Source organism: Ascaphus truei, chromosome 4 (genome assembly GCF_040206685.1).
Source record: "Ascaphus truei isolate aAscTru1 chromosome 4, aAscTru1.hap1, whole genome shotgun sequence".
In the NCBI taxonomy this organism is placed as follows: Eukaryota; Metazoa; Chordata; class Amphibia; order Anura; family Ascaphidae; genus Ascaphus; species Ascaphus truei.
The window spans coordinates 386,321,158-386,347,359 of NC_134486.1; the positions used below are offsets into that span (position 1 = coordinate 386,321,158).

The following is a 26,202-nucleotide window of genomic DNA, read 5'->3' on the forward strand; positions in this document are numbered from 1 at the left end:
TGTTTATATATATTTTTCCTTAATTTCTGCAAACCTAAAATCTTAAACGATGAGGGAGAGAGGAGGGGGGGGGGGGAAAAGCTCTGTTTCACGTTTCTGATCTAAACACATGAAAAAGTATTTATATACCAACATAGAAAACTTGATGGCGACCGCCTAGACAGGAAGGGTCCAACTTCTGTCCTCAGTTAAAGTTGCAGGCCGAGCAATATCCTATGTGTGTTTATTTTTTTATTAATCAGTTCTGTACTATGAGAAATTACTAGTAGCATTCTTTTTAAACAACTTTGAATTACATTTTGTATGTATAATGTAACAGGCATTTTTTGTTTCTATAGTAACCATTTACAAAGTCACACCCCCTTCCTCTTCTGAAACAGGCTCTGGCACACCCCTTTTTGAGCCCTGCCCTCCCTCTAGCAGTGCACCAATTGTATCTAGTGACTGCCTGGTCACATGATCTTCCCCACAGAACTTTGCATCTTTGGTCCGCTCCTGCTGCACTGACAGCCATTTAGCGAACCCCCGAGCCAAATCTTTGCCGATCAATCACAGGAGAACGGATCGATCGGCAACTTAGCTAATTACTTATTGTGTGGATTGTATTGATGCACATATTAAAGGGGAAAAAAATTAAATAAAAAACGGCAACTTGGACTGTTGCTTTAAAAGAGCAATGGATGTGCGTATTACATTGTGTTTTAGCCTGGGTTTTAAGCAGGGAGTCTCCGAAGCTGAGCCCCAGTGATTTCAGCTCTGGGAAACCCCGCTTCCTGAGATACAGACCTCCAAAAGGGGCTGCTGGTATCTCGGCAAACTGTAAACCTCCCGCATCACGTGGGCCAATAGGAACCTGCACAGACAATGCCACCGTTTCCCATTGGCCCACATGCCAATAGGAACTGAGCATTCGATTTATTTTTTTTAAAGTGTTAAAAAGGGCAAGCAGAGATCTCAGGTAAACGTTACGTTATGTATGACTTTATTTATATAGCGCCATTAATGTACATAGCGCTTCACAGTAGTAAATAAATAAAAAGGGAGGAGGAAATGTCAAGCAGCGCAGATTGCTGCATTAACGCTTTGTCCACGGCCACTCAGGCACACGTGATGACTACGACACTGATAGGGGGAGGGGGAGAAGTCATCCCCCCTTCGGTCCGTCATTAATTCCTGCGTCCTGAGCTCCACAGATGGGCAGGAAAGGATCTCCCCTAAGAAAATTTGCATTTTTGGGGGACTTTGCAACTACATCATGGAGAACCCAGGGTGCCAGAACCCATGAGTAAATATGTCATACGACACGCTAAAGGGTTAATAGCACACGCTGCAAGAGACTGAAAATGGGACATATTTGGCAGGCAGCAGCACATGTACCAACCCAAACCATTCCCGCGGCAAACCCCTGTCCTTCCTTTCCGAAAGTACTTTACCTGCGAGCAGTGAAGATGCAAACAGAAGGAGCACAAACACTGTCGCGTTCTCAGTGATGGAGCAGTGTGAGGGCCTGTTCGCGTCCTGTAAGGACCACGCGATTCTCATCACAAGGAATCCTAGGGACCCTTCCGATTTCCCACTTCCTGCACTGGAAGAGGAAAGAGGTAGCTGCAACAAGACAGCCCATGCAGCACTAGTTTGCATTACCACCGGCCATGCTAAAAAAAAAAAAAAAAAAGAATGCATGGATGTACTGTATATATTTATATAGAGTCCACAGTGTACTCAGCGCTTTACAAGAGACAGTACAGTACAGGGAATTACAACACAGTAAATGAAAAATGAAAAAAAAAATCAGAGTAGAAAAGGAAATCCCTGCCCCGGAGAGCTTACAATCTAAGTGATGATGGGCAAACAGGAGATGCAGATATTAGAGGGAAAATAGGGTTGGGGGAATATAGTCGGTGAGAAAATGTGGGGATATTTTTCTGGGACTAGGCAATTTTTCACCAAGCAAGTCCTGTTTCGGTCTGGTAATTATTAAAGTGGATTCATTTTCCCAGCGTTGCCAATTACAATACATTAGAGATAACATGCGTGTAGTTTGCCGGTAGGCATACCTGGCTCTTCTATGACTATCACAACCGGAACCAGCAGGAAAGGTTAGAAGTGAGAAAATACCAGGAAGGTTACAATTAAATGCGCAGTCTGAGTAATAACCATCTGCTAAAGTAACTATACCAGAACTAACACCCAAATACCGTCTAACTAAGGGGTGCTCAACACAATCATCAAGTTTCCTCCCTCCCCCCCACAACAAGTCAGGTTTTCAGGATATCCCAGCTTCAGCACAGGCAGTTCAATCAGCCCCTGCTTCAGCACAGGTGGCTAAGTCTTCGACTGAGCCTCTTCTGATTGAGCCACCTGTGCTGAAGCTGGGATATCCTGAAAACCTGACCTGTTGCTGTTGGGGGACGAGGGGGTCTTGAGGACTGGAGTTGAGCACCCCTGGTCTAAGTTCCCAAACAATAAGAGAATACCTTGTGTGGCACTCCAAGCATGATCAGTAGTGTTAAAAGAAGACATATTGGCCATATTGTATCCCGATATAAAAACGTAGTGTTACAGGTTTAACCAATATTTAACTAATGCTATATTTAGAAAGGAGTTTGTTTACTTCCTACAAACGTAATACAGTACCTCTTTTCATTGTACTGTAGTGCGCTAGTATGAAAAGAGGTATGTGTTTGTAGGAGGTAAACGAACTCCTTTCTAAATATAGCATTAGTTAAATATTATGTCACCATAAGATGGTCAAGAGGGGAATATATTCAAACATTATTATTCATTTACAGCAGCTCTCTGACGGACAGCCTTACAAATGCTTTGAAAAACAGAAAGAATCTAACAGTTTTTGGATCCAAAAAACAGGGCGCCGTGTGAATGCAATAATTTTATACATTAAGTCCAAAATGCACATGGGGCCACTCACCCATCCCACAAATTCCCACATGAAACAGGATGAAAATCAAAGTACATTTAACTTAAGTACAATTAATTGTTAGAAGATACACACACACAGTCGTGTTGACATTGTACAGCTCATTTATCGCAACTGTAAAAACAATACCCTGCTCGCTAACCATATTAAAGGCACATTCACTAAGAAGCCGTATTTCATAAGAAAACGTACATCACCATTCAAGTGAACGAGTCATACGGGGCCATATTTACTAAGTAGTGCTAGTCCAGAAGAAATTACTTGAATAGGCTAAAAGGGTCAATATTAACCAAGCGTAGTCATTATGGCCCCTGATGTATTGAAGCATTATATGTAGCGTGCATTCGGGATGCTGAAAACTATGGCATGTGTGTTGCGCTTCTGTGCCAATGTTAAGCTTCGGAGACACTCTGCTTCAAAGCTATATAAAAAAAATTGGGAAAAAACAGCTGCTTGGATTGCCTCTAATACAAGATGTCAGTCTTCCACTACATGGCCAAAGGAACAACCCTCAAAATAAAAAAATACAAAGCAAACTCATTTTTCTGGATATCTTTAAAAAAAAAAAACAAGTGAATAAATCAATTTAAGATTACTATGTAGCAAAACTTAATTTTAAAGGAAGGAAATGCAAACCAATGACAGCAACGGTATTCTGTTTCAAATCTCAACAGGGAATGTAATTAATTACAAATAGTAATGGGAATAAGCGCACTGTGTATAATAGCCTCTGCATATGGTTCTGTGGCACATTTATAGATTGCCATGTTTATCTTTAAAAGGGCAATGTAACCAATGCAAAAATGTGCCTAAGTGACAATATACTGTACTAAAGACATATGGGACTTCAAATACCAATTGAGACTATTATGTTATTGAGGTTGCTGTATGTAAAGGAAGCTATAGCAAATAAAAGTACCACTTGTGAGCCCATTCACATCTCAGACAGGTCCACAACCCTGCCTCCCCATGATCTCAGCATACAGTGCTTCCACTGCAGCCAGGGACTCTGGGTAATGATATGGAAATGAGAGCAGTGTCACGTTTTGCTTCATATCCAGTTCAGCATGGATCTCGATAAGCATATGCATGCCCATATTACACAGCTTTTCAGAAAAGCCTGGGTTAAAGCACACAGCCAGAGACGCCCACCTCACAGACCGCTGTGTCAGTCTTTTGGGTCTCAGCAGTGTGAAGTTAGTTATACTGGATTTCAAATAATGAAGCTGGATGTGATTAAATAAAAGCAGCAATCCCGCCCATTTGGACCCTCATTATTGATTAAAGGATAAGAACCACGGAGCCCTCCTAGCTGAACAGTGCTATTTTCAACTCAAAGGAGCCCCAGGTTCCTGAGAGACTTGCTGGAAAAAGATACTGGTATCACTCCAAGGAGGATGTTGCGGATTCCTACTGGCCAGTGTGACGCAGAGATGGAAGCCACCATTTTGTTTCCCCTGGAGGGAACTGAACACAAATACATCTCAGAAACAGGGGTTCCCAGAGATGAAAACAGCACCGCCATCAACTGCAGGATCCCATTAGCCATCCTTTATTTTTATTAGGGTTAAAGGATTGAAGCAGGGGGTCTCCGGAGCTGAACATTAATTTAAAAGCCGGGACCACCTCCATCCTGAGATACTTATCTCCATAGTAATTGGGGTACCAGTAGAAGCTCCAGTAGGGCAAAGTGGGGCTATAGAAATGGTGGCTGTCACGCAGGCCAATAACAAGCTGTGATGTCATCCCTTGCGGCTTCTTATTGACCCACGTGACCGGGAGCTTTAAACCTGCAGAGTTGCTACCAGCATCTCCTATATCTTGGGAAGATGCAGAGCCTGTTCCCAGGGCTAGGTGCCCCTCAATCCCGAGTCCGCTCTAAGGGCTAGGAGCCCCTCACTCCCTCTACTTACTGGCCAACATGTAAAAGCCTCGTTTCAGAGCGATTTAGGATGAATATGCAGCAGATCTCAAACTTTCATTGACTTTCATTTTTGGGGAGCATTTGCTCCTTTAATGTGACATAACTCAAGCTAACAACGCTCCTGGTCTATCCAGGACTGTCCCAGTTAGTTCAGGTCGATAAAAAAAAAAAGAACGAAGGCCAGAAATATACTGTAGACAGCACAACAAATAACAATCAACTGTTGAACATCACTAACAGTAATTATAGGCTAAAGCAGTAAAATTTCGGGCATTACTGATATCCCTGCTCTCTGATTGGTCAGAATTCCGGGCATTGCTCATTCAGTAATGGCCAGAATTTTTGACAACTTGCCAACTCACCTCAAAGCAGAGATACAGGGGCTCGCGCTGAGAATAACCCGGCAAGTTGAAATCTTAACTGCAGCAGCTCTGCTCGAACAGGGCAGCACAAGCAGCCTCTTTCCCCCTCTCTCTCACAGCTGCTAGTGCTGTCAGAAGCTGCAGTGTCCCAACTGGTAACTTTGTTGCTTGCAACAAAGTAATATTTCTCACCACATCTATTGCCTGTGCTACTGTAAGGTAATTTGTATTTGTTTTTATTTAGTTATAGTTAATATCACAGTCCTCCCACTTCTCTCCCACACCCTCCCTCCACCCACCTCCCCCCTCACCCCTTTTCTCCCCTCACCTTTCCCCCCCCACGCCTCTCTCTCTCTCTCCCCTCTCCCCCTCCCTCACCTCTCCCCCTCCCTCACCTCTCCCCCTCCCTCACCTCTCCCCCTCCCTCACCTCTCCCTCCCCCCACCCTCACCTCTCTCCCTCCCCTTCTCTCTCCCCCCTCCTCCTTCACTTATCTCTTTTCCCCCTCCTCCACCTCTCTCTTCCCCCCCCTCACCTCTCTCTACCTTCCCCCCCTCACCTCCCTCTTCCCCCCCTCCCTCTTACCCCTCACCTCTCCCCTCCTTCACTTATCTCTTCCCCCCCCCACCTCATCTCTCTTTCCCCCCCTTCACCTATCTTCCCCCCTAAACCTCTCTCTCTCCCGTCCCTCAACTCTCTCATCTTCTACTTTACTACTTTTTCCTACACAGGTATATACACTGATAAAAATCAATGACTACAAAAATGTATCTTTTTTTTATGATTTTTTTTTTTTAAAAGCCTACATTTAGCCTATAATAGTAATAATCCCCGAAGAACAGGGCATTACTGGCCAATAATGCCCTGGCTGGGTTAATGTCCCTCGGCTTCGCCTCGGGCCTTCAACTCTTCCAGCCAGAGCATTATTGGCCAGTAATGCCCTGTTCTTCGGGGATTATTACTTAAATACAGCATCGCAGATTGTATTTCAGAGAAGCCCTCTACTCTACCTCCAATGTTGCCGGCTCACACACATTCCAGGTGAGATTTCTGAAAATGTAGCAGTGTGTGGGCTTAGATTGTAAGCTCTTCAGGGCTGGGCCTTTTCCTAAATATCACTTATGTCTGAAGCATTTCTTCCCATTATGTGTCATTTGTATTATTTGCTATTTATAGCATTAAGTTCCATATAATACTACTGTGAAGCGCTATGTACATTAATGGTGCTACATACATACATACTTGGGGGGGTTTCCAACCTGCTCCCAAGAACTGTAATCTTATTTGCTATGCTGTTTTATACATAACCAGCAAAGAATGGTGGGTAGCCATGTTAGTCCTTTCTTTCATGTAGTAATAACAAAGGAGGGAGAGGAGTAGGTGGTATGGTACCTTTTATTGGACAAACAAGTAGTTGAAATGTTGCAAGCTTTCAAAGCTTCTACCATATCAACTACTTGTTGATCAAATAAAAGGTACCATAGCACCTACTTACTCCCTCTCACTCCTTTCTTTCTTAAACATAATCAACATTTCAGTCTAAAAAAAAAGTTACCATTACATATGCAACCTAGTGCAGTACTAATTAAGAGTTTTCACCGACACCCTGGTGTGTCATAACCCTCAGCCAAACGTGTCACAGAATCGTATCATCTGGTTCAATCATTTACAGGCCAGCACAAAAAAACGTTAAAATAAGAAATACATTGGCATATTGTATTTCAGTTTACAGTTAAAAATAAATAAATAAATGAAACTCCATGGAATAACTACAGCACACGACACTAGCATGAAAAAGAAAAGATGGGGGGGGGTGTTGTCTGTTAAGACGTTTGAGAACTGACGGAAAATTTGCTAGAACCTGAGAAACCAAATCACCCTCTCTACCCCATTCTGGGGTTGCAAATCAATCCGCACTTATTTTTGCATAAAAAGTACCGTAAACGTTTGCTCAGGTCAACAACACCTGCGATTCTGAAAAATTCAACACGGCACTGCACAGGGCAGGATTGCGCACAACTCAAAAAAGGGATATCTAGAGGCATTTCCTCTTAAAATGCCTCTACTTCTGCATACCGTAAGATTAATATATCTGGTTGTTTTTAAAGTTCCCGAGCTCTTGCAAATACTCAATATAAAAAAAATAAAATGTACTTTTTAGATTCTTCATTTTAGGTTGTGCACGCTTGCATTTGGGGTTTACCAGCAGGTATCGAATGAACCTGCAAAGCTTTTTTTCACATTGGCTCTGATTTTTTTTTTTTTTTTCTCTTTTAATAAAAATAAACAAGAAGGCTGCACATCATAATCCCGTGTTTTACTGGTAAACATAATCCCTTTTCTGCAGCAACAGCAGAGGCAGCTGCCTCCTGAGGAAATACACCCAGCACAGCAGAGGAATGAAAGGAAACTGTTTGGTAAATAAACCAAGGCAAAACCAGGCGACAATTCTCATTAAAAAAAAAAAAAAAGCATATGCAAGGATCTCAGCTAAGCCGTCATTGTGCCAACTATCACATCTCAGGTATTGCAACATATTAATAACTCCTAATATGTCTGTAAGCATCCCAACATAACAATTGGATTGTAAGCTGTTTGGGGCTGGGTCTCCTTTAACCGTGGCATTTATTCCTATTGTTTGTAATGCATTCACCTTGTATTGTAATGTTGTAAAACGCTGCGCACATTGTTGGTGCTAAATAAACATTATTCATATTAGACTTGAACTCTTACTATTGATTTGTGCAATTGCTACCAATTCAGAATCAACTGCAATCCTCTATTCCTACTTGCAATTTTTGCAGTGACTTATGAAGGAAATAAGGAGTGATTGTATATTGGCTTTATTGGACTTCTGCATTGGTGGCACTTGCAATGGGAGTTATACCGAGCCAAAGCCTCTGATTTCCAGGTGGGGGAAGAAAAAGAAAGAAAAAAAAATCTTGTCTCACTGTAGATATTTCCCTCATCCCAATGCAAGTCAATGAAAGTTTCAGTGATCTACTGCACATCCCAAATCACTCCGAAATGAGGCTTTCAAATGTTCGGCCAGTAAGTAGGGGGAGTGAGGGGCTCCTTCCCATGAGCGCAGACTCAGGGGAGTGAGGGGCTCCTACCCATGAGCGCAGACTCAGGGGAGTGAGGGGCTCCTACCTATGAGCGCAGACTCAGGAGAGAGAGGGGCTCCTACTCATGAGCGCAGACTCGGGGGAGTAAGGAGCTCCTACCTATGAGAGCAGACTCAGGGGAGCGAGGGGCTCCTACCCATGAGCGCAGACTCAGGGGAGCGAGGGGCTCCTACCCATGAGAGCAGACTCAGGGGAGCGAGGGGCTCCTACCCATGAGAGCAGACTCAGGGGAGCGAGGGGCTCCTACCCATGAGAGCAGACTCAGGGGAGCGAGGGGCTCCTACCCATGAGCGCAGACTCAGGGGAGTGAGGAGCTCCTACCTATGAGAGGGGAGGGAGGGGCTCATATGAGAGCGGACTCAGGGGAGTGAGGAGCTCCTTTACTTCCAGATGTGAGCTGACAAGAGGCCGCTGAGCGGTCACTCACCCATACTGCCGGCTGTGTCCGAGGCCTCCCTGCTCTCTCCGTCACTTCCAAGCGGCAGGCTGAGCCCATCCAAGCGCACTCAGGCTGCTCCCAACCCGGCCGTCTCAGCGCCTGTCTCTCCCTCCACCCCTCGCTGTCTCTGTCCCTCCCCCCGCTGTCTTTCCGCCTGTCTCTCCTCCCCCCGCTGTCTCTCCCAGCCGAGCCCAGCGCCACCAGACACCAACACAACGAATGCGCCACCTCGGAGCCCAGCGAGATCCCGCGAGATCACGTGAGCACCCCGCGCTGCCCAATCACCGCTCGCTCCCGCTCTCCTGCGCTATTCCCTTCATTCCAGAGTGGGACACTCTGTCCGACTGTTGCCAGGTGAAGTGACGTCACAGCAGGAGGAGGAAACACATAGGTATATTTATTGTCATCGATAAGAATAATTACCATTATTAATATATAACTATAATATATCTACATTATATTTTATTATATATGTGTAGGTATCCATAACTAATATATATTAAAAAAAAAAAAAAAAAAACATAATACTGAGTTAAGTTATGGTGAGTAAAAAAAGTGACAAAAACCCTCCACAGGAAAGCAAATATGCAAATATAACTGTATGCTCATCTGCATGTCTTAGGCAGGTCTGCAACCCCGCCTTTCCCCATTATCACCCAGCATACAGCACTTCCACTGCAGCAAGGGATTCTGGGAAATGACATGCAAATGAGCACACAGTGTCACTTTTTGCCTCAATAACCATTTTTAACATGGTTCCCTATAGGCTTAAGCTTGCTGCATGGTCACAGCTTTGAGCACAGCCAGGGTTAAGGTGCATACCCAGAAAACCACCCACAGACAGCTATAGGGAACCATGTTAAAAATGGTTATTGAGGCAAAAAGTGACACTGTGTGCTCATTTGCATGTCATTTCCCAGAATCCCTTGCTGCAGTGGAAGTGCTGTATGCTGGGTGATAATGGGGAAAGGCGGGGTTGCAGACCTGCCTAAGACATGCAGATGAGCATACAGTTATATTTGCATATATATATATATATATATATATATATATATATATATATATATAAAAATTAAAAAAAATACAACCTGATATAATGAATATATTATAGTTATGGATACATATAATATACTCATATAATAAAATATAAATTATATAATAAATATATCATAGTTATGGATATATATGTAGCAGGGTCATCTCTGACTACTATTCTGCCCAATGGGCTGGCAGTTAACCCTGGTACTATCAGGTTGCGAGTAGTTGGTATGGGGTTTCCCCCCTCACCTTTGGTACTGCATTAGAGTGACAGCAGGGGGTGGTACGTCCTGTTGTAGCTGAGATAACAGGGTGCCCGTGTTTGGCTGTACTTAAGGGCAGGACCGCCCTAAAGTTAGTGGTTGTTCCTTTCTTCTGAGGAAGGCAGGTCACACAACTGGGAGCCTGAGAGTGGGGCCTTCCCATGTGCTTTTCCCTCCGGGAGATAGTGAGTGTGGACCATACCTCTGCTAGGGAGGTGGGGAAGAGCTAGGACGACTGCGGGTGCCCTTGGCCTGTAGTGGCGGTCCAGGGACCATCATCCAGTGAATCCTGAGAGACTGTATTGGGCAGATCCTGCCTTGTTCCTGGTACTGCAGAGTATAGTAATAAACCTGTTCCTGTTTGCAATATACCTCCTGCCTGGTGCGTGACCTTAATGGGGGGAGAGGTAATAAGTTCTACCGTGGGAGATCATCTTCAGTTCCTGGAGCCTACGGCAGATGGAGGCGCTGCACTGCTAAAGAAATATGTGGGGTATGGACCCCAGAAGCCTGTTCCTGTGTCCCCACTACCATCGGTGGACAACTTAGCCCTCCTGTTGCCAGCAGGTACATACACCCTGTAATGGCCCCTATCGGCGATCGGGTGGTGGAAACACCATTACATTTGATGTCGCTGTTGAGATCTGTAACAGGACAGGCTTTCAGCGAAACAAAGCTGGAAGTAATAAGATACGCTTCCAGAGCAAGTAGTGAATGAAGGAGGGAGCCTAGGTGTAGTCAGGGGGAATGGTGTAACCGCACAGACAACCTAGACTGCCCTACTGGGTGAATGGTCTGGAGACAAAGGCTATTGCTGTTCTAAGTCGCCCTAAGGCGGGTAGTCGAGATGCCTAGAAGGGGGTTTTCCTGGAAGCCCAGCATCATCACGTTCAGTTCTTGGAGCCTATGGCAGATGGAGGTGCTGCACTGCTAAAGAGATATGTGGGATATGAACCCCAGAAAGAGATTCCTCCCGGCGTGGGAAGGATGATGGCGGTGCACTGAGTGTCAAGCGATGCGTTCCAAAATGAAGGAAGTGCGACGGAAGCTGAGTCACGATGAAAAAAAGTTTATTGAACGTGCAACAATATCAAAAAGGTAAAAACAGAGATCTTGAAGGGAACCTCTGACGCGTTTCGTGCACAGATGCACTTTGACAAACAGCTCTATACATAACACAAAGCAACAGCTATATGCATACCACTCTGCCAATACTGAGAGCTGTAACACTAGCCCCCCACTGGGCTGTAACCCCACACCTTCCTCCCCCAACCCTGTGTCCCATTAGTCCCAATCCACCCAAGTGTGTGTGATCAGGCCTGTCACATGTGAACAGCAAGGTTGGTGCACGTGTGGAAGGTGTAGATACCTGCCCAGATGCTCCCAGCACCTGGGTATGACAATGTTCTCAAAGGATCTACCGAAGCCGCGATGACTGTGCTCCGCGTGGGATGGAGCCTCTCCAGACGATGCCACCGTGAAGACCAGTCTCTCAATCAGCACACAACAACCAGCGATCTGACCCTCAGACTAGATCCTCAGAAACTGCAGCAGACACTGTATCCCCGACTACTACACATATAATGGGGCAGGGTCCCTACCTTAGGGCCTGTCCCTATGAGCTTACCCACTAAACCTAGTGGGGAGTGGGGCCTACCTGGGGCCTGGGGTTTTTCTGGCCTAGTACAGCAGAGCACTGCTATCTGTACACTACCTTCCCCAATCTCTTCCTGGATCCAACTGACTTGCATGGTCGGTGCACAACAATGTATCTTTCTCCAGCAGGAGAAGCTGTAAGCCCTATTGGCCCCCTGGCGTCAGGTGGTCTGTCTGCCTCTGTGCATTCTGGGGGCTGTAGTCCCTGGCCAAGCTTTTTAACATTAGGGCCACGTGCGCCTGCCCCGCTGAGCCTGCGCAACCCTGTAATGGCCGCCACTAGCTCTAGCTGCTCCAGTTCACCTGTAATGGCCGCCGCTAGCTTTGCCAACCTCTGCGCATGGCCCTGCGCATGCGCAAACTCTGATGCCAACCATAACATGGCCGCCGCTACTCTGTGGGCTACACTGCGCGTGCGCGAACTCCCGCACATGCGCAAACGAGCACACGATGACGGTGCCCTGTTGCTGATGTCACCGAGAGCCCCCAGCGACGCAGTCACCCCCGCAGCATCCCCTACCTGAACGAGGGTGAGTGAGGGAGAAAGGAAAAACCGGGGAGCCAGAGGGGACCTGACTACACAAACAAATCAACACAAAATGTGTATATACACTAAATCAGACAGCAATGCAAACATGAGAAAGGATAGCGATGAGAAAAATTGGAAATACCAAAATTGGATATCTACAGCCTCTATGTGACGATATATAGAACCAAAACAGTATACAATACAACAACAATTACTACAATGGTCTAAGGCAGCGGTGCGCAATCTGTGGGGCGCGACCCCCAGGGGGGGCGCGAGACTGCCGACGGGGGGCGCGGGGTTTACAGAGGCCCCGCGCGCTTCCCGAAGGCACTTAATTTAAGTGCCGGGGGAGCTGCAGGGCCTCTGTAAACCATACTTACCCGTGGCTCCGGCGGCTTCCTCCCGGCGTCGCCATGGCAACGCGGCGTCAAAATGACGCTGCGAGGTCATGTGACGTCACGTTGCTATGGCAACGTGACGTCATTACGCCGGAGCGCGGGTAAGTTGGGGTTGGGGGGGGCGCGGGAGCGAGGGGACAGCCGTCAGGGGGGCGCAGGGAAAAAAGTTTGCGCCCCCCTGGTCTAAGGATAACAATAATCTTCCTATATCCTAAACTGCAGAGCATAAGTGAGGATGCTTATTTTATCCATGGTGAGGGGGGGGGGGGAGAGGGAAACAAACAAGGGGGGCTAGGTTTTGGGGGAGAATAACCCCCTTCTTCAGGCCCGTTCGATACGTCCCTTTCTTTTCTCTCAAAAGAAGACATTTCAATGAGCAGCAAATGAATTCGTTCACAGCAGATAATTGTCTGGCGATGCTATTGCTGTCTGACAATTATCTGCTGCAGACAAATTCATTTGCAGCTCTTTAAATGGTGTATACCAGACTACTGGAGAGGGAGCTGCTATCAGAGTACCTGTAAGGTATTGTACAAAAATAACAAAGGGATAGGCACACCAAAAATATGCCCAAAATTTCGACTAGCCTCCTTTTAGCCTTTTGTTGCTCTTGATAAAGGCTCCAGAGGGTAGCTGAAACCATATTTTTGTCGTGCCTATCCCTTTGTTTTATATATATATATATATATATATATATATATATATATATATATATATATATATATATATATATATATATATATATATATATATATATATATATATATATATACACCATAATACTGAGTTAAGTTATGGTGAGTAAAAAAAGTGACAAAAACCCTCCACAGGAAAGCAAATATGCAAATACAACTGTATGCTCATCTGCATGTCTTAGGCAGGTCTGCAACCCCGCCTTTCACCATTATCACCCAGCATACAGCACTTCCACTGCAGCAAGGGATTCTGGGAAATGACATGCAAATGAGCACGGTTGCATACTGTCATTTCCCAGAGACGAAGCCCTATCCTAGAGGGTGAAACGTGTAGAGGGGGAGATTGTGGTGTAGCCCCAGTGTGTTCTTTGTGCCAATAGAGTTTGTTGAATTCATCCGGGACCTTCTGGAGTCTGTCATGCGCAGTTGCACCGGAGCCCTTCCATTCTATGCATTTCTACTGAAGGCTGCATGCGGGAGTTGGAGAACAGAGGAGAGCAGTACCCAGACCGGAGTTGAGACATAGGTAAGGGTCTTTACCTTTCCCACACACTCCGGTCATTCTAGTGGCCACACTTAGCTCCCTCCTTCCCAGCCCACATGACTACACTGACACCATTTGGTGCTATTGCTGATTACCGAAGCGCAGGACAGGTTTTTCTTTAAAATAGCCCTGCCTTGCATTAGTTTCAAATAACAAATCTATATATGAGAGAAAGAGAGCAAACAATAAGTACACCTGAGATATCTGTAATATATGCTAATTGAAGTCATTTAAATATACTTTGCATATACATATTAGTGTAGCCATGTGTAAAATTGGTGTACAGATCTCTCTCATACTGAGCAGTAACTCCTGTTAAAAGGGCAGGGTTGCCAGTAGTCATCATGGAGGTTTGCCCTCAACCCCTGTGATGTGTAAGATAGTAGCAAATGAAGTGACAGCATGCTCTGTGTCCACTGTTAGTGACACAGAGGTGGGTCTTTCTGGAGCCTATATATTGCACAGAACTTCCTAAAGTTAGTGGTTCAGTTCAAGGTGTTCATCCCAAGTGTCTGCAGCAGTTCAAGTCTGTCTGTCAGAGTGGCAAAAGGACAATCTGATTACACACTGTGTCCAGGGCTCTGGCACAGCTGGTGGTCTCCCTTAGGGGAGACATGGAAATACAACTTAATTAGAGTACAGGAGGAATCTTCTGAATGGAGGGCCACTACAAGATGTGCGGCTAAGTGTCGGCCGCTGTGATGGGCAGTCTGCCACGATACATGCTAATAAAGATGGCCATGAAAAGACCCTTCTTGCCTGTGCGTGGAGTTACTCAGGGAGAAGGTGCGCCTAGGAGTTCCCCGTCAGAAACTCCTCCCTGCTATCGTGGGGATCTGGATGGGGTGGAGGCGCTGTACCAAATGTGAGTAGGTGTAAGGAATCCGCTCCGCGGTTTACTGGTTGCTTTACCGTGCAGACTTGTGCAGTCCTGGAGCACCTCTCCTGATGTTTGCTGCAGCCTGGATTCACTCACCAAAGCAATACACACTCCCTCTGGTATCTATTGCACCTGTGCAGCCTTTCATTGCAAACTATACTTGCATTCACTCATTAGGGGCAGTACCTTCACACCCCCGCCGGGGATTGGCCCGCTGGCCTTTAAGTATTGCTTGCCCATAATGCTCCTTGCCGAGCATAGTCCTAACTGGATGTCAACTGTTTTGCCACAAGCTCTCGCTTGTTCCCCTTTGCTGATACCAGGTCACGCCCTGCGTCCTTCAGCTTCCTTCAGGCCGCTTGTTCTCCAATGCTGATTCCAGGTTACGTCCTGCATCCTTCAGCTCCCTTCAAGCCGCTTGTTCCCTCATGCTGATACGGAGGTTTCCCCTGCGTCCTTCAGCTTCTGTTCCCCTGTGCTGAAGCAGAGGTTTCGTCCCTGCGTCCTTCAGCCTCCTGGATTCCTGCACTAAAGTAGAGGTTCGTCCCTGCGTTCTGCAGTCTCCTGGATTCCTGCACTGGAGCGGAGGTTTCCCTGTATCTACAGCTTCCTGGTTCCTGGGGCCTACTCTTTCCCTAATATAGAGAGGCCGTGTCCTGGTTCCTGCGCTGTAACAGTGGATTCCCTAGCCCGCTCAGGACTTTTGCGTTGTAGCACTGGTGCACCCGTACAGCAAGACGGTGTGCCATTCTGGTCTGCCTACCATCTCCTGTGACCAGCACCATGGGCCATGGTCGTCGCTCGCGCAAAGGCCAACCCCGCGCTCCTAAGCTGAAGCGGGTCTCTCCTATCTCCTTGTTGCCAAACTCCTGCATGGACAATGTTTATCCTGACGTCTCCTGTTCTGATCCTGGCTTGTACAACGACGACGCTGTCTTCTCCAATCCTGATCCTGCGACATACGACTACGAACTGCGCAACCCGGATCAGCCTGCGCGGTCTCAGGTCGGTGCTTTTACAACCCCACCTCAGCCTCGCGGTCCGGTCCTGGTTTGTGGCGAGCAGAACCTTGACAGTATGCTCGGCCCTACAAACTCGGACCCCGCTGAGGTGTGGGTTGGTAAGTTTTTTCCTAAAAACCTGTCCCAGCCTGTAGACCAGTCCCAGTTTGAGGATAATTATTTGTGCGATATAATACCTCTGATGGAAGATCCGTTTATGTTGGAGGGCTTGACTCCCTTGCAAAAGAAATGCCGTAATAATCTGGTTTATAAGGCTTACTGCCTCAGAGACTTAAAACAGTATCTGGCCAGTGTTTTGGCCATTGCTAAAATTGCCTGCTCCCCTGATTCCCCTTTAACTGGGGAGGAGCTGTGTCCTGTGGAACTAGTCAACGCCTGTAGTACACTCAATGCCCTGACAAAATCCTTGGACATTCCTATAGTATTCCTGGAACCTTCCGTCATGGTGGCTCTCGCTCACGAGACGATGCATGTACTTTCCCGTGCATTGGATGATTGCTTGTTAAAACAGGATCGTCTCTTAGCCGCTCACGCCGTCGTTTGGCGGTATCCCTCGGCTACCAGTCCTGTTGCTAAACCGGGGGACGTATCTCTCTCTCCGGGAGATAACCAAACAGAACTATTACCAATATCTCCCAACGTAGTAACTGCCACAGTCCCAAGCTCTGATTGTATACCCGGGTTCCCTTACACTAATGATATGTCTACATTAACCCCTGCCGATCAGTCCTGTGAGGTCCCCTTGGAGAACACATATGTGTCACTAACTAACACTAAGGTTCTTGTATCAGAGAATAAGTCCCTTAGTTCTCCTATTTCTAGCTTTGAATCCCTCTCTCTAGGTCTTGAGGGTTTTCCAGCTTTAACCTCTGCTAGGCAGTCCTGTGTACTTTCCCCGTCAGAGAAAGAATCCCTAAGTTCTGTTCCCAGGGTCATTTCTGTATTAACCCCTGAGGGGCAGCTCTCTGAGTCTCCTTTGATAATTCCCTGTTCTCTGCCAGCCACGGGCACGCCCCTAGCTCCAGAGGAGAGATCCCTTGTCTCTCCTAATACAGAGAAAAAATTACCTATGTATTACTCTCAGGCAATGTCTGCATTAACCCCTGTAAATTCTTGCTGCCTCCAAGTTAATGCCTTCGTTGTAGCCTCAGAGAATGAGTCCACAAGTCAGACAGCAGAGGTTGCATTGAGGGATTCCCATAACCGTACGGAGTCTCTAGATATTCTTTGCTATAAATCCCCTGCTTCAGCTCAAGTTTCCGCAGTTTCGTCTCCGGAGACTTCGGCTAAAGTTCTGGTTCCTGTTAAATGTATTCAGGAGTCAGGTTTTTCCCTAAGCTTAGTCACAGAGTTCCTTCTCCCGGGTATTTCACTGAACCAGCCTGTCGCCCACATAGCGGTGATCCCTGCTTCAGCGCATAGTTCCCACATTATGGAGTCTGCAGTAAGTTCTGGTTTCCCAGACATCCCTTACCAAATACCTACTTCAGAGACCAGTACAGTTATGATTAACCCCCGTGTACTGTCTGAGTTCTCCTCCTCTTTAAGCTTAGGGTTAAAGGCATACTGTAGTCTGTATGTCTCTCCTGGGGTTCATATTATGTTCCCAGGAATGTTTGCTGACGCACGGTTTTCTCCCAAAAGTGACGCTTTTCCATATAGATTAGTAAAAAGCTTGCACACTCTTTCTCTTTTCGCTGAATTGTGTCTTTCTAGTTTTGAGACTCTGAGAGGTAATGATTCCCCTTCTGATTCTGAAGCTCTTTCTACAAGGAGTATCCTGTCTGGGGGTCCCCCTGATTTCTCTCTCCAGGCTAATTCTCCAGGGATCAGCATATCTGTGGTCACTCCCTTAGTACTGTCTGAGGTCACCATGCATATATTACAAGTCCTGGGGTTTAACTCTGAGCTGTTTAGCTGTCCTGCCTTTGCTGAAACCCAGTCCCTCAGTACTGTGTCTAAATATGCCCCAGCAAACACGGGGTTACTCTGGGAAGAAATTAAAGCTCCTGTCTTAAAGGGTATTTTTTCTCACATGTCCAGCAAATTTAGAATCTCAGTAAGTGTTTCTATGTCACTTATCAATACATCTGATTTTTTCTCTAATCAAACCCAGATACCCTCACTATCGGTTAGGAGTCCTGTGATCAGAGATTTTGCACTAGAAAACACACCAATTCATGTTTTTGTCAGGTTAGGTACCCCTGTGGTTAGGGCCATTGCAGTTTTAGAGAAGACTCTTTGTACTCCTAAGGTGCATGTCATTAAGAGTTTTCATAGTTCATACTTGCTGCTTGTTGATTCTCAGGGCCCTGTCTTTGAGGTACAGACTTCAGATTCTGATGTTAGCTTCCCTCCCACCACTACCCTGGCTCTGCCTTTTTCTCAAGCTACTGATTTGAAGATCCCAAGGACTATTCCTGATTCACTGACAATATATTCTCCCAATGAAGATTTCCCAGTATTAGAGAGCTCTACTGTTGTTCGCTTCTCTGCTCCTGCTAAACCATGGTTTTGTCCCTCGGAATTTTCGGTTGCCCCTGTTATTTCCTCTCAGTTGGAAATACTCTGTACGTATCCCAAGATTTCGGTCCCTATGCCAGGTTTACTGCTTGCCTTGTCACCTTCCATACCAATACCGGGAGATGCTTCTAACCAGCCTATACCTTTACTAACTATTACTTGGGAGCCTTCTAGAGGAAAAATTCCTCGCAAATTCCAACATGCAGTGGTCAGCCAAGACTTTTTCTGTTACAAAGTTTCTCCTGGTGTATTCGATCAACTATCAGGGCCGCTGATTCTAGATTCAGGTTTCTTTATTAAGGACTGGGCTTTCAGTGGGGGTTCTTCTACCGTTTTTGCTCTGGAACTCTCTGGTTCTTCACAGCCCTGGATTTCCAAGACATTTTGCAAGGCAAGCCATGTACCAAGGATGTTTCTTCCATCAATCTCATATCCTAGAACTGTACTCACCAAGGAACTGCTCGTTTACGGATCCCCTTTCCACCTAAAGAACTTTAGGAACAACTCGATGTCTCCGAGACCCATGGATGGCCCTGTCTGGCCGCAGTTTTCACCATGGGGTGGGGGTACACTAAGGAGTAACCACGAGTCTCTGGACCACGACTCTACCCCCAATCCTAGACGGTTCAGCAACAATTCCCGGTCCCCCAACTCTAGGTGTGCTCATGTTCGCCCGGAGGTCTCGCGTGAAGGGGGGGGTACTGTAAGGAATCCGCTCCGCGGTTTACTGGTTGCTTTACCGTGCAGACTTGTGCAGTCCTGGAGCACCTCTCCTGATGTTTGCTGCAGCCTGGATTCACTCACCAAAGCAATACACACTCCCTCTGGTATCTATTGCACCTGTGCAGCCTTTCATTGCAAACTATACTTGCATTCACTCATTAGGGGCAGTACCTTCACACCCCCGCCGGGGATTGGCCCGCTGGCCTTTAAGTATTGCTTGCCCATAATGCTCCTTGCCGAGCATAGTCCTAACTGGATGTCAACTGTTTTGCCACAAGCTCTCGCTTGTTCCCCTTTGCTGATACCAGGTCACGCCCTGCGTCCTTCAGCTTCCTTCAGGCCGCTTGTTCTCCAATGCTGATTCCAGGTTACGTCCTGCATCCTTCAGCTCCCTTCAAGCCGCTTGTTCCCTCATGCTGATACGGAGGTTTCCCCTGCGTCCTTCAGCTTCTGTTCCCCTGTGCTGAAGCAGAGGTTTCGTCCCTGCGTCCTTCAGCCTCCTGGATTCCTGCACTAAAGTAGAGGTTCGTCCCTGCGTTCTGCAGTCTCCTGGATTCCTGCACTGGAGCGGAGGTTTCCCTGTATCTACAGCTTCCTGGTTCCTGGGGCCTACTCTTTCCCTAATATAGAGAGGCCGTGTCCTGGTTCCTGCGCTGTAACAGTGGATTCCCTAGCCCGCTCAGGACTTTTGCGTTGTAGCACTGGTGCACCCGTACAGCAAGACGGTGTGCCATTCTGGTCTGCCTACCATCTCCTGTGACCAGCACCATGGGCCATGGTCGTCGCTCGCGCAAAGGCCAACCCCGCGCTCCTAAGCTGAAGCGGGTCTCTCCTATCTCCTTGTTGCCAAACTCCTGCATGGACAATGTTTATCCTGACGTCTCCTGTTCTGATCCTGGCTTGTACAACGACGACGCTGTCTTCTCCAATCCTGATCCTGCGACATACGACTACGAACTGCGCAACCCGGATCAGCCTGCGCGGTCTCAGGTCGGTGCTTTTACAACCCCACCTCAGCCTCGCGGTCCGGTCCTGGTTTGTGGCGAGCAGAACCTTGACAGTAGGACTCAGAACACTACCTCAGATGCCTGTCATGGTGATATCCCCAACCACATCAAGCGGGAGACTCAGGAGTCCTGTGAGCCAGCAGGTGCACCACACTACACAGACATGTAATTGGGACAGTTTCTCACATATGGGGTCAGGAAGAGAAGGGCCCAGGGAAACACCGTTACATTAGCATAGATCCCAGGTATGTTAGGTGTGTTAATTTTTGTGCACAGGACTCTCCCCCCTCTCTTCTTCTCCCCCCCTCTCTTCTCCCCTCATCTCTTCTTCACCCCCCTCTCTTCTTCCCCCCCCCCTCTCCCCTCTCTCTTCCCCTCTTCTCCCCCTCTCTTCTTCTCCCCCCTCTCTTCTTCTCCTCCCCTCTTCTTCTCCCCCCTCTCTTCTTCTCCCCCCTCTCTTCTTCTCCACCCCTCTCTTCTCCCTCCCTCTCTTCTTCTCCACCCCTCTCTTCTCCCTCCCTCTCTTCTCCCCCCTCACTTCTCCCCCCTCTCTTCTTCTCTCCCCCTCTCCCCTCTCTCTTCTCCCCCCTCTCTTCTTCTCTCCCCCTCTCCCCTCTCTCTTCTCCCCCCTCTCTTCTTCTCCCCCCCCCTCTCTTCTTCTCCCCCTCTCTTCTTCTCCCCCTCTCTTCTTCTCCCCCCTCTTCTTCTTCCCCCTCTCTTCTTCTCCCCCCCTCTCTTCTTCTCCCTCCCTCTCTTCTTCTCCCCCCCCTCTCTTCTTCTCCCCCCCCTCTCCCCTCTCTCTTCCCCCCCTCTCTTCTTCTCCCCCCTCTCTTCTTCTTCACCCCCTCTCCCTCTCTCTCCTCAGGTATGACCTAAATAACACCAGGTTAAGTCTCTGTGTGACACTGAACAGGATATGCAATGTTCTGGGGAACGGCTCCTTTGAGGGGCTTAGTGCAGCTGGGCCTCAGATAGTCTTGATACATGAACCCTTAGGGTGCGCTTATAGTGCCAGCGACGTGACGTTGCGGCAAAACAAATGTATTGCCGCCGTCGCGTGCGCTTATAGTAAAAGAGACGCCATGGCTTGGTCGTGCTCGCTGGAAGTCAAGTCAATTTGATTTTTCCAGTGACCGCAGAGTGACGTCGCCGGCGACGGCACTATAAGCACAGCCTATGCTGTGGCAACCTCAGACCACGAAAATGCGCAATCCACCAAATCGAAAAAGCACCAGATCTCTATGATCCATTTACAGGAGAACGTTTCAAGACCTGAAATACATAGTGATCTTAAGAAGGACTATCCCTCCTAGAACTATAGTGTACATATGGTAGTGACATATTCAAGGGGTTCAATGAGGATTATTTATGTCTGTTTGCATTGAAGTATTTTATATACTTTGTTTAAAGATCGTTTCTAAACATGGTTAGCTGAGACGTGGCATGGCTTGGAATTCCAGTAATTGCTGTGCTCCATTTTGTCTGAAGTCACTGCGTGTTCAACAAGAGTTTGCAGAAGCAAACCCCTTCTTACATTTTACAATTCTACATTCAGAAGCCCGGAATAAAAGATACATTGTGTTTAATTTCTTTTAAAAAAAGAAACAAAAGCAGCCGTATCTTTGCATAACAGAGTGTAAAATTCTCTACAAAATGTTGTTTTTGGTCAAGTACCAGGGAATGCGTTCTTAGGCTTCGGCCCCAGTCTTCACTGTAGCATGCGCGCCCGGAGGGGGGGGGGGGGGGCGGCACGTGCACGCGTGGAAACCGTGATCTGCGGTCTGTGGTGAGACGCAGGAGATTGAAACGGGACGGGCGTGGCGGGGTTTTTGCAGGGGCGTGGCCATGACATCACGTGGCAGGTTGGCTGAACCGCCGGCGGGGGCGTGGCCACCCCTCCGTCGCAAGTTGTAAATACAATGTTGTTGTCATTGCAAGAATTCATCGTCGAGCGCGATTGCCAAATTCGCGCCAACGTACATAGTGGGCCCAGCCCCATTGAGGGGCGGTTCTTGTTCGTGCAGCGTACGCCATAGCGTGCGCTCCAGCATTTACTGGGGACCTAGCCTTATCGCAACAGTCTGTGCTGCTGCTTTTTTGTGTGGTATATATTTATTTATATTAAACACCTAAATCAGGGCGACCCTCGGATTCACTCCATGCTACTCTAATCTCACACTTGACACAAAGTTTCTGTGGGATCAGGGCTCTTCAGGCAGCCAATAGAAAGTTATTGGGAGGTGGCAATACCACTTTCTAGCGGTGACCCCGCTGCCAGCACAAAAAAACTAAGTATCTTGGGAACCAGCTGGTCTCTGCAGATCCGAGGGCCAGGGATCAGCTTCGAGGGACCCCCTGATTCAGGGAAGGTTAAAAAAAACATTCGGGGAATGGTTGCTGCTTTAACTTGCTCACTTTGATATGATCTTCCTCCAAAAGAATGCAGGTTCAGTGTGCTTCTCATTAAGCTTTCAGTGCAGTGACTTCACCCCGCAGTAAAAATATAACAAGACCAGCAATACTATAGTAATGTAAACCACAGATAAGATTCATAAATAAGACCATTTGCACAATGTGGGCGTTTGATTTCCTCATACTGTACCAACCCTGTTTTCAGCAAACATCATCACGTAGGGTTGCTAGGTGTCCGTTATTGAACCTGACTGCCCTGAATGTGAACACTCTGTCCAGTAAAAAAAAATAGAGGAAATACTGGGCATGTATGTGTATAAACTCTCTGGACATAGTGACCTGATTGGCTTGTGCGGGCGCAGGATTTCCCTGGGAAGGGAAAGAGCAGGACTGTTGTTAGGATGAAGGAAGCTGCCCAGACCCCTGATTGGCTGCATTACCCAGCAGCATCCAATCAGGAGGGTTCAGGAGCCTGGGGGTGGGGCCAAGGAGATGAGGAAACAGCATGGAGCGGAGAGGGGTGTGTCTCTCAGCGCCTTGCAGCTATATTGACAGCCGTTGCAGGGGGAGATGCCGAGAGGATGCCAGGAGACACCGCAGCTGAAGGTAATAGCTCAATGTAAAAATATGATCTCCGGGTGAGCCTTCAGTAGAAGGTGGCAACCATGTATGTGGCCCCTCCACTTAGTTTAAGCTCACCCATCCCACCCTTATTTAATCAGCATGCCCAAGTACACACACACATACAGTAATTGTAGTCGTTGAGAGATTTCTTCCCCCAGCAGAAAGTGGTTATAAGCTTTGCTGCAGCAATAAGCTTGGAAAGTGTGTGTACAGTGTATATATACACTAACGCTCTATTTACCATCAGATCTCCCTTAGGTGTTATATATATTCACATATCACACTGCCCTGATGGAGGTCCCTCCAATCAATGGCTGTGAGCACAAGAAAGAAATAAGACCATAGGACACTGAGAATGTTACAGTATGGCATCACGGAGAGAGGAGAGGGGATATACATAGGCTGGGAGGAGTAAGTTAGAGGGAGAGACCCACAAGACGAGAGAGGACCTGTCCTGAGGCATCCAGCGAATACGACAGTGGTGTTGTAGAGCCTCCAAACCTGGCAGGGCAGAACTTGTGGGCAGGGCCACCAACAGGGGGGGACAGCAGGTACTGGCGTCCTGGGCCCCATAAATCAGGGGGCAGTGCCCTTCGATAAAGCCCATCGCCCGGTCACCACAGTTTGACAGGATTTAGCGCGCTCGCGATCCGCCAGGCAGCACGTGCTTCTCTGCAAAGGGGGGGGGGGGAAGCCTCCCCCTCTCCTGATTGGCTGGCCCATGCTGGCACGCTGCCAGGATTATTTTTTTTTGGGCCCGCACCAATCTCTATACGAGCTGGCAAACTGAGGCCCGCCTCTTCCTGCATGGAGCAAGTGGTAAGTACTGCTCCATGCCTCCCTTGCATTCCCTTGCCTCCATGCCCCCCTGCTCCGATTCCCCCCCTTGCTCCGATTTCCCCCCCCGCATGTGAGAATGTCTGAGTGTGTGTGTGTGTGTGTGTGTCTGAATGTGTGAGTGTCTGAGAGAGTGTGTGTGTGTCTGAGTGTGGGAGTGTGTGGGAGTGTGTGAGTCTATGAATTAATACAGACACCAACCCACAGTCAGTCATAATCATATGATCTGACTCTCAAGCTTCACACAGGAGATATCGGACCCCCCCTAACCCAGAAAGACAGGTAGGAAACACCCCAGGCCCATAATGAATCCACCCCCCCCCCCCCCCCCAGGCCTTTTGTCACATAGGATGTAGCATTGTGTATCTGTCTTTTGTTGAAAATATTAAAATAAACAGATTGGATTGTAATGTTTTTTTTCCGTATTAACAATAACAAGAAAACAGTTAAGTAAAAGTTGCGCGCTCAAATTTTTTTTTCCCGTGGTAGGTGCTCTATGGGTGGGGAGGCTGCTCCTTCCATTTGTCCTGGGCCCCATGATTTCTGTTTGCGGCCCTGATTGTGGGAGAAAGCAGATAAGAGCCAGCAGTGATACATCACCAGAGAAAGTGAAACATCATCCAAGGATGTCTCATAAAGGGAAAAATAATTGCTTCCTAACTCCAGTAATGACAATCAAATGTCTCCCCAGGGCCAACGTCTTTCTGTGTTTATTTATTTGGCGTATCTCTGAATACATTTACCTTCCTAAAAAGGTGTAACCTTTTCTTAAAGATATTTTTCGTACGTCGTCAAAGCCTCCATGGGTAATAAATTCCTTTTTTTAGTGCCTTTACTGTAAAGAACCCTTTCCTTTGTTGTTGCTGCTGAAATCACCTTTCCTCCAATCTTAAGGGATGACCCTATCAAGTTTATACTGCACATGGGTTAAATAACTCTATTGAAAGTTCCTGGTATTGGCCCTTATTATATTTGTAAATTGTTAACATATACCCTCTTTTGTAATGTAAACAAATCTAATTTAGCTAACCTTTCCTCATAAATCAGACCTCTTATCACCTTTTAATAATTTGGTGTCTCTTCTCTAGATTTTCCAGTTCCTTATTGTCCTTTTTATGGAGTGGTGCCCAAAGCTATACTCTAAATTAAAGGTATGGTATTACCAAGGATTTATACAGTGGCAAAAGTATGCTCCCCTTACATCCATACCCCATTTAATACAAGATAATATCTTATTCGCTTTTGCAGCTACTGCCTGACATTGAGCACTGTTGCTAATTCTGCTGTCTATAAGCACTCCTAAATCGTTCTCCACCAAGGATTGACCTCGTTTTTTTCCCATTTAGTTTGTTTGTAACCTGTTTATTCTTGCTTCCCAAATAGATAACCCAATATGTATCTGTATTAAACCTAATTACTTTAATCATGTTATGTCAAAGAGTCCCATGATCAGATTTATCATTTTGAAGTATAAGGAACATTTTTCATTAATGAAAATGTATTTTCTATGGCTACTAAAACTTTGAGCTTTCTTTTTTTTTTTTTTAAACATACTGTATATATTTTTTAATTTTTACAAATTATAATTTGGAAGGGGGGGAAAGGGATTCAAAAAATAAAAAGGGGGGAGGGGTACATTTCCATACTTTTTCTGTATAAAATATTAGGTACAAAATACAAACAGCGAAGCTTTGTTATATATACCGTAACATGTTAATTCTATATTCGCTACATACATTACACACTTCTATTAGGCCTCGGACATGGACAAAAAGACCGTGCTGAGGCGCGCTGAGGGAAAACATTATCCCCATCAGCGCGGCTTTAGACGGCGCTTCCGCAGGCGTGCGGAGGCATGTGGAAATGCAGGAGACAGGCAAGTTTAAATTATGCTGCTCATGCAAGCGCTGGGCCGGTCACGTGACTGCCAGAAGCCAATGGCAGTTCGTGATGTCGGCGCCCCGCCTCCCGATCCGCCTCCAGGCCCGCCTCCCGAAAGCCTCCCACCTGGCACACAAGCGCGCTCGCTGACACTCATGCAGGGACAAGAAAAATCTCCTGCTTGAGCGTCAGCGCTGCTCAGCGCCGCTCCCTGCACCATGTCCCAGGCCTTAGAGATCACAGCTCATTCACATCCCGGTAAGTCTCCCATGGTTGCCAGATCGCCAAAAATCTGTTGTACCTGTCCTGGACCAAACGGGTAAGTTTCTCCATTGTCATTAAATAGTTTAGCTTATTTTTGACAGCTGTTATTGTCGGG

The 26,202-nt window shown here is 47.0% G+C and overlaps 1 protein-coding gene across 4 annotated transcripts in view; it reads right to left on the reverse strand.

Annotated features, from left to right (window-relative positions):
* Positions 1-8,934, reverse strand: part of CD2AP (CD2 associated protein) — a 127,958-nt gene extending 119,024 nt beyond the window's left edge. For 3 of the 4 annotated variants that reach the window (XM_075598495.1, XM_075598494.1, XM_075598498.1), the window contains exon 1: positions 1,434-1,656. In XM_075598495.1, coding sequence (XP_075454610.1) covers positions 1,434-1,641 — 208 coding nt within the window. In that variant the 5' untranslated portion in view covers positions 1,642-1,656. Of the gene's footprint in view, positions 1-1,433; positions 1,657-8,779 lie in introns of those variants that run through there. The other variant, XM_075598497.1, reaches the window with a different exon arrangement.
* Between the last annotated feature and the right edge of the window lie 17,268 nt (positions 8,935-26,202).